Here is a 15,458-nt window from a genome sequence, read left to right on the forward strand (position 1 = left end):
CATTTTCCTATCCCGGCGAGTTCTTTTCCTGTCCTTACCCCATTCCTGCAAGCTCTGTCCTCATCTGCACAAGCCTCAAACCCTTTAAAATCCTAAGTAGCAACATTCTAGAGCTCAGACTGTGATGTCATAATACCTCATTGCACCAATACCTAAGCTCTGTCCTCATCTGCACAAGCCTCAAACCCTTTAAAATCCTAAGTAGCAACATTCTAGAGCTCAGACTGTGATGTCATAATACCTCATTGCACCAATACCTAAGCTCCGTCCTCATCTGCACAAGACTCAAACACTTTAAAATCATGTGTCCAAGGCTTGTGTGGTTAAGGCAGAGCTTACAGGAATGAGGCAGGGGCAGCCACAAAACTCATGAGGATGGGATGGGGGAAATTGAGTTCCTGCAGGGACGGGGGAAAAATTTGTTCCTGTGTCATTCTCTAGGCACAAACTCTTATAACACCAGAGTAGAGTTGTCTATATTCAAGCAATACAGTCTAGGGAGAAAAGACTTCAAGTGCTCACGGAAGCAGGGCTTTAGAATCGCTCTTGCCCTGCCACCAACAAGTAAGCCATCATTAGTCAAAAAAGCTCCCCTATTTAGAACTGTACTTAAAGAACTCATCTATTGGTAGTCGCTTTATTGGGCTGAGAACTTTACAGCACTCTCTCATAGATGTCTTGGCCACGGGACGTCTAACTTTATACCATTCGATCAGAAAAACATCCATGTTGAAAAAGTTCAAATGCAGACCATTTGGACGTGGGAGGGGGCAGCACCACGTGGACATCCCAACTGAGCAGTGGGATACCTTAGAGGGCACTGCTGTGAACTCCACATAAAGAGTGCCAGATGCTTATCTCACCAGTACACCTTTATAATTTATGGTGAGCCCCACAAAACTCCCCCCAAATCTACTATACTCACCTGTGTACTACCCCAATAGTCCTTATGGCTGCAGGTGGCACCTATATATCAGTATAGTAGGGTTTGGGTGAGCTCATACTTTCTATCATAAATGTAGTGGTTAGAGTGGCTTATGGACCTGGGTTGTCCTCTCTGTGGTTCACTAGCCCACTCACCAAGTAACTCTGCACACCTGTATGATGCTCTAGTAGGCTTCCCCATCCCAGATGCTGTACCTTTTTGTTCTCATTGTGTAGTGGAAGGGGTAAGCGAGCATGGGAGTGACTTACCTTGATGCATGTGGTGGTTATCTGGTCAGTTTCTAGCACTTAGATGCTTCTAAAACAGGACTTGCTCCAAACATCTAAGTTCCATCCAGGACGTCTTGCAAAACATTTGATTATCGCTGCAAGATGTCCAAGTCTAGCCCACCCATAACATGCCTCCAACATACCCATCTTGAGCTCTGGACACCCAGAGGCTGGGACGACTCGCTAGATCAGGGGTAAGGAACTCCGGTCCTCGAGAGCCGTATTCCAGTCGGGTTTTCTGGATTTCCCCAATGAATATGCATTGAAAGCAGTGCATGCAAATAGATCTCATGCATATTCATTGGGGAAATCCAGACAACCCAACTGGAATAGGGCTCTCGAGGACCGGAGTTCCCTAACCCTGCGCTAGATGTTCAGAAAGGTGGTTTCGATAATCAGCACTTGGATGTCCCTTAAATTCAGATGTCCAAGTGCCGATTTAGGACACTATATGGATGTTTATATTTTTTTTTTATTATGAACCTCTTAGTGTGGGCTAAATTGATTTAATGCACATTCACCTACAAATCAATGCACATTGTCAATTAACATATGCCAAGAAAAAGTTCTAATATGCATCAGGTTATTTTTAAAGGAATGTGTGAAACTGGAAAAAGTTCTGATTTTTTTTTTGAGGGGAGGGGGAGAACCCTAAACCAACCAAAAATATTTGCATATCCACAGTGTGTACTTTCTGCCCATGGCAAGTCTCAAAGCAAACATACCTGCACACTTTTAGTTTAAAAATTGGTGCAGAGCTCAGAGGTTAAAAAGTATTCAAGGTCCTTGTCAAAGTGTGAAAGTTTGAATATTAGGGATTAGGAACAAGTTTATTATGCAGTCCAGCAAACAGGGTGGTTAAACTTTATCAACAGTTTAAAATGGTTTGTAAATACATTTTGCAGTACACAGAATTGGAGCAAATGAAACCATCTGGTTAACCGTCCTCTGGTAGTAAATATGGGGAGGACTGAGGACATTTTCACTCCAGTCTATTTCTTCTATTATGATTGTTAACTTTGTTTCCTTTCTACCTGGCAATGACTGTCCAAATTTTTAGCAATCTAAACGGTAGGGATAGAAAAAAAACTTCCACTTGAGCTCCAATTATAACAATATCAAGGCCTGAAATACAATGCTCTGACCTCTGATGTAGGCACATGTAGTGCCGAAACACAGGTCTGTCAAATACTGGCACAAGTCTGTTTTACCTTTGCTGTGAGATTTGGGTCTTATTTAAGACATTTTTATATTCTTGATTTTGTTATTACTTTTATAATAAACTTCAGATTACGTAATTGGATCCTAAGTGGAAGTTTTTTTCCTATCCCTACTGTTTTTGACTGCTTGACTATTCCATAAGGATTTTTTCTGTGTTTATATCTTTTGGATTGTCCCAATTTTTATTAACCTTTTCCTATCGTAATAAATTTTACGTTACGCTGTTTCTAATCGTAATTATTTTAGCAAAGTTTTGTATTATTCACTGTTATCATTTACGGCTAGTGGCCCAATAGATGGGACAAATGATAGGTAGAAGGTGTACTGTATGTCCCATGCCATGGGACATATGATGGCAACGACATTTTTTGGAATGTCCCGTCATCCGGGACACACGATAGGAAAAGGTTAATGTAAGCTGCTTAGAAGGTCTTATCTAGAGAATGACACAGTGACAAAATTCATCACCGTTCCCGTCCCCGCGGATAACCACGGTAAACAATCTTCATGTCATTCTTTAAGGAGAGAGGGAAGAATCAGAGTATGAATGGCCACAACCACTGACCCGCAAACTTTGCTTTGTAGAAGGACTGAGGTTGAAACAGACACTACAAAATGACAGTCTCTGGTATCCAGAGCAGATATTGTGATGTCATAATGCCTCATTCCACCAATGCCTAAGAGCCAATCACATCAGTGATGTCATAATGGCTTCATTATCCTTGGCTCACATAAGAATCAGAGTATGAATGGCCACAACCACTGACCCTCAAGCTTTACTTTGAAGAATGCTGGTGTAGAAGGACTGAGGCTGAAATAGACACTAAAAAATGAAATGGGATTATTTCCCGCGGTTATCCGCGGGGACGGGAATGGTGATGAATTTTGTCACCGTGTCATTCTCTAGTCTTACCCATGAGTAGGGAATCAAGTAATAAAACTGAAACCTTGGAAATAAATTTCTCAAGTGCTATAGAAAAACAGTTAATTAGCTTTCCTGATCTCTTTATGCTTTCCTTTTTATGAGTTTACTGTGCCTTGCTGACGGTTTTCTCTTCACCGATTTAGATTATTGCTATGAAGGATGGTACCATTCAGAGGGAGGGAACACTCAAGGACATTCAGAACTCTGATCCAGAACTCTTTGAGCACTGGAAAACGTTAATGAATCGGCAAGATCAGGAGTTGGAAAAGGTGGGTTCTGTGGGAGAATGCAGTTTATGTCTTTAGGTAGATGGTGGCTTCCCATTTTCTGGTGAATTCATTGCAGATGTTAGTAAACTTAAACAGTCTTCCACTACATCTTCCATTCATTAATTCAGAAAAACAGGTCATAAATAATCACAAGGTTCTTCTGCAGATAGTATGATCCTGTTTATTGAATGAGCATAGGAATTACCCAAACATGTTACATGTGAATGGAGTTCCTTTCTGATTTTATTTTATTAGTCTGTGAATTGCTTAGTTCTGCTAGTCAATTGTCATAGTTTATCAAGTTGTGAATAAATAGATAACTTTTTAAGATCAAATTCTCATTTCTTCAGATATATGCAACTGTGGAATCTCTTTAGATAAGTCTTATGTCGGTCTAATAAAAGGTTTGTAATCTGTGCAAAATATAGCTTTCTCCAGAACTAATATCACGCTACTAGGGCTGTCTAAGAGCAGCAGACTTCCTCATATTTGGCCCACTAATACTAATATGCCTTCACCCTGCCCCAAAGCAGGGTAGGGGAAATATGTAGAAAAGCTAAGGAAAGCACAGAAAGTAGTCAGGAATACAAAGGCAAAATGGGAAAGAAAGCAGCAATTGCAAAAAAAAAGAAAGCCGACAGTACATTTTATCAATGTGTTAGTGAAAGAAAGAAGTTCAGGAATTTAGATTAAAAGACTGAGAGGTGACAGACAGGAATCTGGAGAGTATTAGAAAAAAAGCAAAAATATTGAACAGCTGCTTCTGTAAAGTGATCAGTGATGACATTTTGGTGAAGCACCACAGGGAACTGACAAGAAAACAAATTGCAAGGAGGTAAGATTTTGACGCATGTGTGCGTGGATCTAGTAAAACAACACGGACAACACAATAGGAATGGAATATTTAGGGGTTAATTTTATAAAGATTTTTTTCTTGTCATCCTCAGATGAGTCCAGACTTATGGGTCATGCCCATTGGCCAGAGGGTGGAGACAGATAGAAAGTAGTTCTGTACGATCCGTCCCTTAAGGGTACTATGCTCCCATAGAACCTCTGTATTCTTTGTCTCCAGCGGAATGGTTAGAGCAGGGGTAGGGAACTCCGGTCCTCGAGAGCCGAATTCCAGTCGGGTTTTCAGGATTTCCCCCAATGAATATGCATTGAAAGCAGTGCATGCAAATAGATCTCATGCATATTCATTGGGGAAATCTTGAAAACCCGACTGGAATACGGCTCTCGAGGACCGGAGTTCCCTACCCCTGGGTTAGAGTATACCATGAAGCTCCTTAGATTTTCAGCTTCTAGAATGGTTTATTCCAGTCAAGTTCAGCTAGAAATCGTAGATTTTGACTGAAGAGGACTATTTAGAGAATGACACAGAGTCAAATTTTTCCCATCCCCGTGGGAACTTATTTTCCTGCCCTGTCCCCACGAGTTCTTTTCCTGTCCCTGCCCTATTGCTGCAAGCTCCGTCCTCATCTGCACAAGCCTCAAGCACTTTAAAACCATAAGTGTGTGAGGCATGTGCAGATGAGGACGGAGCTTACAGGAATGGGGCAGGGAGAGGGACGGGGACAAAACTCATGGGGATGGGGAAATTGAGTTCTTGCGGGGATGTGGAAAAATATGTCCCCGTGTCATTCTCTAATTTGGAGTTTGTGAGGGAAATACTTGGTGGTTCTAAATCCCTTTCTCTACCTTATTTATTTATAACATTTATAGACCACACTATTTACCACTTTTAGACAGTATACATAAATACACATGTAAAGCAAATCAAATAAAGCAAACATCATCATCATCAAAACAGTAGAGCAGCATTTACAGTCAAAAAATAATACAAAAACATATCATAGGTATCAGAGTCTGAACGCATGTGAGAAAAGGAACCCCTTTAACTGGTTTTCTAAACATGTACTTTGTATCTCCAATGGAAGAGTATTCAAGAGGCAAACATAAGAACATAAGTATTGCCTCTACCAGGTCAGACCAGGGGTCCATCGTGTCCAGCAGTCCACTCCCACGGCGGCCCCCCAGGTCCGTGACCTGTAAGTGGTCCTTTACCTAAATTGTTTATTCCCTGTTCATTTAGTAGCTGTACCTATACCCTTCAATCCCCTTCTCCTTCAGGAAGTCATCCAATCCTTTTTTGAAGCCCAATATTGTACTCTGCCCTATCACCTCCTCCGAGAGCGCATTCCAGGTGTCCACCACCCTCTGAGTGAAGAAGAACTTCCTAGCGTTCGTTCTGAATTTGTCTCCTTTCAATTTTTCTGAATGCCCCCTTGTTTTTGTTGGCCCAGTTAGCCTGAAGAATCTGTTCTTCTCCACCTTCTCTATGCCTTTCATGATTTTATAAGTCTCTATCATGTCCCCTCTAAGTCTCCGCTTTTCCAGGGTAAAGAGCCCCAGCTTCTCCAACCTTTCAGCATATGAAAGGTTTTCCTTTATCATCCTTGTCGCACTTCTCTGGACTCTCTCGAGCATTGCCATGTCCTTCTTAAGGTATGGCGACCAGCCTCTTCAATTTGAAACATACTAGAATGATAAAGCGGATATTCGTTAAAAGGCACTTTAAATTGGGTGATAGGCACCTATCTTCTTAGTCGCAATTCTACAAAGGATAGGCACCTATCGCATAGTGCCAAGTTTCCAAGTTTATGTAACACTTGATATAGTATATCGCAATGGAAGAACATCTATGCAGTTTACATATAAAACTAAATAAAACTAATAATTAAAAAAAATACAGGTAAAGGTAGAACTACAATATCAATAGTAAAAATGAGAAAGTCGAGAGATGAAGGGTTAAAAGCTAACTCCAATGTAGACATGTTTAGGGGTAGAGAAGAACTTAAGCACCTTTGGTTGTGATTCTCTAAATGGCTTTGGTGCCTATAATGTAAGCTTTAAAACCCTGGTCTAAATAACAGATGCCTAAGTTGTAAGTTAAGTGTGATTCTGTAATAGGCACCTAAATGTGAGTGACATGAGATAGGCACCTATCTTTTTAAATGCCATTTACAGAATTTCCCCCTGTCCAGTCCAATGTGTCTAAAACTGGGACACTCTAAACCCTTAAGGCCTGCCTAAGCTAGGCATTTCTGGGCGACTTAGCTAAGCTCTGCATGAAACTCAAAATTGCTTAATTGGCCGTGCCATTAAAAGCTAATTAAAAAAAAAAAAATGTTGAAATGATTAATTATGAGTTGGCGGAACTTGGCATGAGTTGGCGGAACTTGGCATGGTGCATACCGACACCTAAACCAAGGCAACTACCGGTGCCTACCCACAACTACTGAAAAGTAGGCATGGTTAAGGGCGGAGAATAAGCATGGTATGACTTAGGCAATGGTAAGCGTCTTTGTTAGGCGCTGGGTAAATTAGGGCAGGAAAGCCCTGGCCTAATATGACGCCTACTGGCACCCAAATCAAGTTAGGCACCGAGAAACCCTGAATATGCATACCCTAGAGGAAAGGAGGGACAGGGGAGATATGATTCAGACGTTCAAATACTTGAAGGATATTAACGTAGAACAAAATCTTTTCCAGAGAAAGGAAAATGGTAAAACCAGAGGACATAATTTGAGGTTGGGGGGTGGTAGAGTCAAAGGCAATGTTAGCAAATTCTACTTTACAGAGAGGGTGGTGGATGCCTGGAATGCGCTCCCGAGAGAGGTTGTGGAGAGTAAATCTGTGACTGAGTTCAAAGAAGCGTGGGATGAACACAGAGGATCTAGAATCAGAAAATAATATTAAAAATTGAACTAAGGCAAGTACTGGGCAGACTTGCACAGTATGTGGCTGTATATGGCTATTTGGGGGAGGATGGGCTGGAGAGGGCTTTAATGGCTGGGAGGGTGTAGATGGGCTGGAGTAGGTTTTAACAGAGATTTTGGCAGTTGGAACCCAAGCACAGTACCGGGTAGAGCTTTGGATTCTTGCCCAGAAATAGCTAAGAAGAAAAAATTTAAATTGAATCAGGTTGGGCAGACTGGATGGACCATTCGGGTCTTTATCTGCTGTCATCTACTATGTTACTAAGCCCAATTCTATTGATAACTGTGTTGAATAATGCCTAGGAGTTAGATACAGCTAGGTGCCATTTATAGAATCAGGCCCTTAAAACACAGACCTCGCTTCTCTTTCTTTTTAATAGTTTAGTATCTTATTGGTGTCTTTATGTTACTGAGAAAATCTGCTTGAATCTCACCCCATAGTAGGGTGAGTGTGTATAAAAATGAGAAATAATTTGTTTGCTTTTTGCAGACTGTAATTGAAAGAACAGCAGTCTTGGAAAGGAAGAACCACAGAAGAACCATGTATTCGCGGGAAACTCTGCTTACAGACGATGAAGAGGATGAAGATGGTAAAGCCCTTTTGACAAATTTAGCCTTGAGATTTAGCCTTGAGATGCTCTGCCCAGCAGTTTTGTGTCTCTGCTGGGCAGAGCATCAGATTTTTTTTTTTTTTTATAGTCCTCTGGGTTTCGAAAGAAACTCAATATCCACATAAGCAGCCAGTAGTGATATAAGTGAATCTTAGTGTATTGATATAGCTAATGGATGCACTAAAAGTTTTTTGGTTTTTTTTAATAATATGAGCTGCAATTCATTCCGCTTGTTTGATCTGATTTGAAACGCTTTTTATGGCCGTAGAGACAGCCTGATGAGGATGCGTTTATGTGAACTAGTCATTCAGTTAGATGCTACTGTTCATCACCTTAAAACTAATTGATCTTTCACTTGCAGAAGTGCTCAGGCCTCAATTCAGAACTAGCAAGAAAAAAACATAACAAACGTAGACTGTATTTTCAAATCTATGTATGCAGGCCCATTTTAGATAGTAACAGAGCAGAAATGGCAAAAGCTTCAAGTCCCCTTTCAAGACCAGCACGGCATTTAATCAAATCAAAGAATTTTTTTTTTTTTTATATTCTTTATTCATTTTCAAAATTACATTAAGTGTAAAATATATTCATTCACAGTAACAATAAATATATCACTTATAAACAATCATTAGTACATTATATAAATTTTATCCCTTCCCCTATCCCATTCATATCTTCCATTATTATATAATATATGTAATAAGAAAAATACCCCCCTCCCTATATCCTGAACTGATAATTAAAAGGGAAATAATTTTACTTAATCCTTACAATATTTTGTTAATGGTTTCCACACATCCTGAAATTTCTTAAAGTTTCCCCTTTGTAAAGCAATAAATCTTTCCATTTTATAGATATGGCATAAAGAATTCCACCAAAAGTTATAATTTAATCTCTTCCAATCCTTCCAATTATATGTTAAAAAAAAAAAAATCAAAGAATTAATAAAAGGACAAATCAGTATGGGCCAAAAAGTTAAATAATAAATACATAGTAAATACTTTTAAAGCCCCAAGCAGGAAACTTATAGGTGACCAGAACCAGGTTAATAACCTAAATAAGTCCTGCCCCAGGTTAGTGGCTCTGCTCTGTTAGTATTTATTATTTGGGGCATATTTAGGTTTGTTTCTGGCCCATTTTAGATAGAACATAAACATCAGAATTGAAATAATTGAAATGTAAAGGTCAAATTCAGGTCGTGACATAGAGCGGTATCTAAAATACAGACAGGTATTTGCCCCAGTTACATGCTTCGGGAGCAATCATTTTACAATTGTCAATATCTAAAACATCAACAGAGACAACTAAGCAACACACGCAGACTGGATGGGCCATTTGGCCTTTATCTGCCATCAAGTTTCTGTCTAAGTGTTGACACTTACTCATGCAAGTTCGTCTTTCAAAACCAGCTCTGAAAAATATTGCTGTTCTATAAGCTGCATTTACTGTAAATTTAGGTGTGATTTTATAGAATAGCCTTTATGCCCAGGTACTATGCCTAACTAAAGGTGTGGCCATTTGTGCTAATGAAAAAACGTGGTGCAAATGCCCCTGCCTAAAATTAGGCACAGGTGACCTTATTTTATAATTGCATGCACCCAATCCACCCGTGACCCAGCTATTTCCACACCCCCTTTTTGGATCATTACTAAAATTTACATAGAAACATAGAAATAGACGGCAGATAAGGGCCACGGCCCATCTAGTCTGCCCACCTTAATGACCCACCCCTACCTTTCTCTGTGAAGAGAACCCACGTGACGATCCCATTTTGTCTTAAAATCGGGCACGCTGCTGGCCTCAATCACCTGAAGTGGAAGATCATTCCAGCGATCTACCACTCTCTCGGTGAAAAAGTACTTTCTGGTGTCACCGTGCAGCTTCCCTCCCCTGATTTTCCACAGATGCCCTCTTGTAGCCGTGGGACCTTTGAAAAAGAAGATATTTTCTTCCACCTTGATGCGGCCCGTGAGATATTTGAACATCTCGATCATGTCTCCCCTCTCTCTGCGTTCCTCGAGTGAGTATAGCCGCAACTTATCCAGCCGTTCCTCTTACGGGAGGTCCTTGAGTCCTGAGACCATCCGGGTGGCCATTCGCTGGACCGACTCCAGTCTCAGCACATCTTTGCGGTAATGAGGCCTCCAGAATTGTACACAGTATTCCAGATGGGGTCTCACCATGGATCTATACAATGGCATAATGACTTCAGGCTTATGATTGACGAAACCTCTACGTATACACCCTATGATTTGTCTAGCCTTAGATGAAGCCTGCTCCACTTGATTGGCAGTCTTCATGTCTTCACTGATGATCACCCCTAAGTCCCATTCTGCTACAGTCCTTGCTAGGATCTCGCCATTAAGGGTGTAACTTTTGCATGGATTTTGGCTGCCAAGGTGCATGACCTTGCATTTTTTGGCATTGAAACCTAGTTGCCAGATCCTAGACCAGCGCTCCAATAGGAGTAAGTCGTGCGTCATATTGTCGGATATTGAGTTTTTGACCGTTGCACTCCTTTCTACTACATTGCATAGTTTGGCGTCATCTGCGAATAACGTTATTTTACCTCGAAGCCCTTCTGCTAAGTCTCTTATAAAGATATTGAACAGGATCAGGCCCAAGACCGAGCCCTGCGGCACTCCACTGATCACCTCTGTCATTTCAGAGGGGGTGCCATTCACCACCACCCACTGAAGCCTGCCTCCAAGCCAGTTCTCAACCCATTTTGTCAAAGTGTCACCCAATCCTATAGAACTCATTTTGTTCAACAGCCTGCGGTGTGGTACGCTATCAAAAGCTTTGCTGAAGTCTAAGTATACGATGTCCAGGGGCTCCCCAACATCCAGCTTCCTCGTCACCCAGTCAAAGAAGCTGATCAGGTTGGATTGGCAGGATCTCCCCATAGTAAATCCATGTTGACGGGGATCCCGTAGATTCTCCTCGTTCAGGATCGTATCCAATTGAAGTTTGATTAGAGTTTCCATCAGCTTGCTCACTATTGATGTGAGACTCACCGGTCTATAGTTTGCAGCCTCCATTCTGCAACCTTTTTTATGGAGTGGAATGACGTTAGCCGTTTTCCAGTCCAACGGGACTATACCCGCACTAAGGGAGAGATTGAAGAGCGCGGATAGTGGTTCCGCCAAGACATCACTTAACTCCCTGAGCACCCTGGGGTGTAGGTTGTCTGGCCCCATCGCTTTGTTAACCTTGAGTTTAGACAGCTCACAGTAGACACTGCCTGGCGTAAACTCGAAGCTACTAAACGGGTCTACTGAACAATCCCTTGTCTGTAGCAGAGGGCCAGATCCCGGCTCCTCACGGGTGAAGACCGAGCAGAAGTATTCGTTTAAAAGTTTAGCCTTTTCCGAGTCCGCTTCTACATAGTTCCCGTCTGTTTTCCTAAGGCGTACTATCCCGCCTGTGTTTCTGTTTCTGTCGCTAATATACCTGAAGAAGGATTTATCGCCCTTCTTGATGTTCTTCGCTAACGTCTCCTCGTTTCGGAATTTGGCCTCTCTAACTGCTGTTTTGACGGCTCTTGCCTTGGCCAGGTAGTCTTCTCTCGAGTCCTGATTCCCTGATTGTTTGTAAGAAATGAACGCTCTTTTCTTTTCTTTTATGAGGCCCGAGATCTCCGCAGAGAACCACTGTGGCCTATTGTTCCTTCGCCGTTTACTTACTGATTTTATATATCGGTTGGTTGCCTCCTGTATGGTATCTTTCAGAGCTGACCACATTTCTTCTACGTTATCTGTTACCGCTTGGTTTTGTAGCGCTTGATGGATGAATTCCCCCATGCCCTCAAAGTTGGCGTCCTTGAAGCTTAGGACCTTGGTCAATGTGTTAGATTTGGCGAACCCCTTTTTGAGATTGAACCATACCATATTGTGGTCACTGGAGGCCAACGCTTCGCCCACTGAGACCTCTGTGACACTTTCACCATTGGTAAGTAACAGGTCCAGTATTGCCTGCTTCCTTGTTGGCTCCAGTACCAGTTGTTTCAGTCCTGCTCCCTTTATAGAGTTCAATAGCCTCCTGCTGCTGCTGGATGCAGAGGAAAGTGTGTTCCAATTCACACCAGGCATATTGAAGTCACCTAACAGTACTGTATCCCCACGCAAGGTGATATTCTCTATGTCTCCGATCAATTCCATATCCAGGTCCTCCTTTTGACTTGGGGGTCTGTATATTACGCCAAGATACAGGCATTTGTCTTTCCCCCTGGCCAAATTTACCCAAAGGGATTCCCCTGTATACCTGACATCTGCAATTCTGGTGACTTTAATGTCATCTTTAGTATATAGTGCTACACCTCCTCCCATTTTGCCCTCCCTGTCACGGCGAAGTAAATTGTAGCCTGGTATGACCATGTCCCACCCGTGGGAGTCCGTGAGCCAGGTCTCAGATATCGCCACTACATCCAGGTCAGCGTTCCTCATTTCAGTCTCTAATTCTAGGATCTTGTTGCCCAAACTGTGGGCGTTGACGTACATGGCTTTCCATGTCGCATGTTCGCTTTTAGTGCTAGTTTTAATGTGAGTATCTACCCCAGACACAGAAATGTGTGTACCCTGTGGGGGAATTCCCGCTTGAGCTATTTGGACTCTTTTGGTACAATTTGCAAGGTGTGTACCCTCCCTAGACCCCAATTCACAACATGTGCCCAGCCCAGACTCGGAAATGTGTGTACTCGCCCCAGTCCCGGATCTCCTGCCTAAATTTACACATATAACTTGTAATTAATTCTAACTAGTGCCAATAATTTATTGCTGAAATGCCACTTACTGGCTTGTTGTTCAATTAAATTGCACGCACAAATTGGTACATTCCCAAATCTGTGTGTGCAATTTCAGCATTTTTTTTTTTAAATTTCTAGATTTAGGGGGTAAATGTGAAAGTGCCAACAAACAGTCAAGCATGCATGCCATTTGGAAGCCTGCATACCTAAGTACTCCCAATTAAATACAAAATTTGCAATCATTCAGTGCTATAGACTTGGGGGAGAGGGGGACACTGGGGGTGACCTCCCCTAATTCCTTTCTATAGAGACTACACAAAATGAGCACTTTTGCAAAGCAGAAGCCGCAGATAGGGCTTCTACAATAAGGGACATATTGTTTTCCATGAGCGTTCGGCTTGCGCAAAAAGCAAGTGCAAAAGTCCACGAAAATGTTTTACCTAGGCCAATTTTAAAAGTGAAAGCGCCTGCACTTTGAAATCTAATGCAAAGTGCACAGGTAACAGCGCTTTCTATCGAGTAACCCAGTTTGAAAATTGCCCCATTAGATTAAGAACATTGGATTAGTGCATAAGCTGCATTTCAGTTTGGGTTAAAATTATTTAAAATATGGTTTATTAGTCTTTATATACCGCCTTTTACAAACTGTAGCAAAGCGGTTTACACATTTAAAAATATAGAAATAAAAAGAGGAGCCACAAATCATTGACAGGAAAGTAAATGATGGGACAGAGGCATTCAACAAAACCTATAGAATTTAAAAATTGTCAGATCAGAGCGGCAAGCCCTGTACAAATCAGGAAAGCTAAAAACCAACCTGAGTGTAGCTCAGTGCTTAAAGCTACAGCCAGCACCCTGATGTTGTGGGTTCAAACCCACGCTGTTCCTTGTGATCCTGGGCAAGTCACCCATTGCCCCAGGTACATTAGATAGATTGTGAGCCTGCTGGAACAGACAGAGAAAAATGCTTGAGTACCTGAATAAATTAACATAACATAGTAGATGACAGCAGATAAAGACCCGAATGGTCCATCCAGTCTGCCCAACCCGATTCAATTTAAATCTTTTTTTTTTTTTTTTTTTTTAATTTTTCTTCCCAGCTATTTCTGGGCAAGAATCCAAAGCTTTACCCGGTACTGTGCTTGGGTTCCAACTGCCAAAATCTCTGTTAAGACTTACTCCAGCCCATCTACACCCTCCCAGCCATTGAAGCCCTCCCCTGCCCATCCTCCACCAAATGGCCATACACAAATACAGACCTGCAAGTCTGCCCAGTAACTGGCCTAGTTCAATATTTAATATTATTTTCTGATTCTAAATCTTCTGTGTTCATCCCATGTAAATTCATGTAAATTGTTCTGTAAATTCATGTAAATTGTTCTGAGCTCCCCTGGGATAACAGTATAGAAAACTGAATAAATAAATAAATAAAAGTTAGGAAGGCTGTGGATGGGCAGACTAGATGGGCCATTTGGCCTTTATCTGCCATCATGTTTCTATGTTTCTAAGTATCAGGGTGACCATTAAAAGTAGCAGCAAACAGATAAATTTTTAAACCTGATTTTAATTTAGGGTAAGATCATTCAGGACACAAAAATTTAGGAAGGTGTTAGGTCGTAAAAAGCAGAGTCATGCTTATGATGGTAGAGCTTAGATATGATAGAACCTGATAACATGATACCATATGATTAGTACCTAAAAAACTTGTAACTTAGTATTTCAGATTTTAGTGATAAAATCATCTTTATTTGGCCAATTGTAGAGGAAATGTCTGAAAGTGATGATGAGGACAACCTTTCCTCTGTACTGCATCAAAGAGCGAAGATGCCATGGCAAGCATGTGGGAAGTATCTTAGCTCAGCAGGGATCCTCCTCTTACCTCTGTTGGTGCTGTCACAGTTCTTAAAGCACTCGGTTATGGTGGCAATCGAATTTTGGCTAGCAAAATGGACCTCAGCTGCCATCTCTGTTCAGACTGCAGCACAAGCCGTCAACTGCTCCCTAAGCCAGGTAGGTGACTCAGCTGTCGCTGTTGGAATTTTGTACCATTGGCTTCCCTTGATCATTTTCCTTGGGAAATGACATCTGCCCTATTTTGATTAGTACAAAGAAAAAGAGCAAGGTTAATGTCTTACACAACTAGGGCAAACTTTATTTATATGAACATATTCCCAGCAGGATCCTGGTTTCGGCAGAAAAACTGCCTTCTTCAGAGGACAAAATAACTGGTGAAATCGAAAAATGGGTATGTGGTTGTAATATATAATAAAACAACCGTTGAACCTTTGTAAACCATATGAAAAGGTTTAATCCACTGTGAGAACAAAGAGCCTTATCGACTCTGAGATCAAACGCTGACATTGTTCTATTGAGAACATAACCATTTGACCCACTCTCTGTTTTCTATCTTTTAATCAGTTCTTAATCTACGATAGGATACTGCCTCGTATCTCACCACTTTCTAATTTCCTTAGGAATTGTTCATGAGGTACTTTGTCAAATGTCTTCTGAAAATCCAAATACACAATATTGACTGGCTCACTTTTATCCACGTGTTTATTCACCCCTTCAAAGAAATGTAGCAAAATGGTGAGGCAAGATTTCTTTTATCTAAGTCCATATTGGCCTTGTCTCATTACTCCATTAAGACAAACCCTGCCATGGTGGAATTACCTCCCCCTTTTACAAAACTGT

The 15,458-nt window shown here is 41.4% G+C and overlaps 1 protein-coding gene across 4 annotated transcripts in view; it reads left to right on the plus strand.

Moving 5' to 3' along the window:
• The window catches only part of ABCC8 (ATP binding cassette subfamily C member 8), a 200,634-nt gene that overhangs the window by 140,507 nt on the left and 44,669 nt on the right, over positions 1-15,458 (plus strand). For all 4 annotated transcript variants that reach the window (XR_004537595.1, XM_033928351.1, XM_033928352.1 and 1 more), the window contains 3 exons: positions 3,505-3,630; positions 7,900-7,999; positions 14,527-14,774. Coding sequence is in view for 3 of the 4 variants with exons in the window: in XM_033928351.1 (XP_033784242.1) it covers positions 3,505-3,630; positions 7,900-7,999; positions 14,527-14,774 (474 nt within the window). In the remaining variant the exon portion in view is untranslated. The remainder of the gene's footprint in view (positions 1-3,504; positions 3,631-7,899; positions 8,000-14,526; positions 14,775-15,458) is intronic.

Source organism: Geotrypetes seraphini, chromosome 19 (assembly GCF_902459505.1).
Source record: "Geotrypetes seraphini chromosome 19, aGeoSer1.1, whole genome shotgun sequence".
Classification (NCBI taxonomy): Eukaryota; Metazoa; Chordata; class Amphibia; order Gymnophiona; family Dermophiidae; genus Geotrypetes; species Geotrypetes seraphini.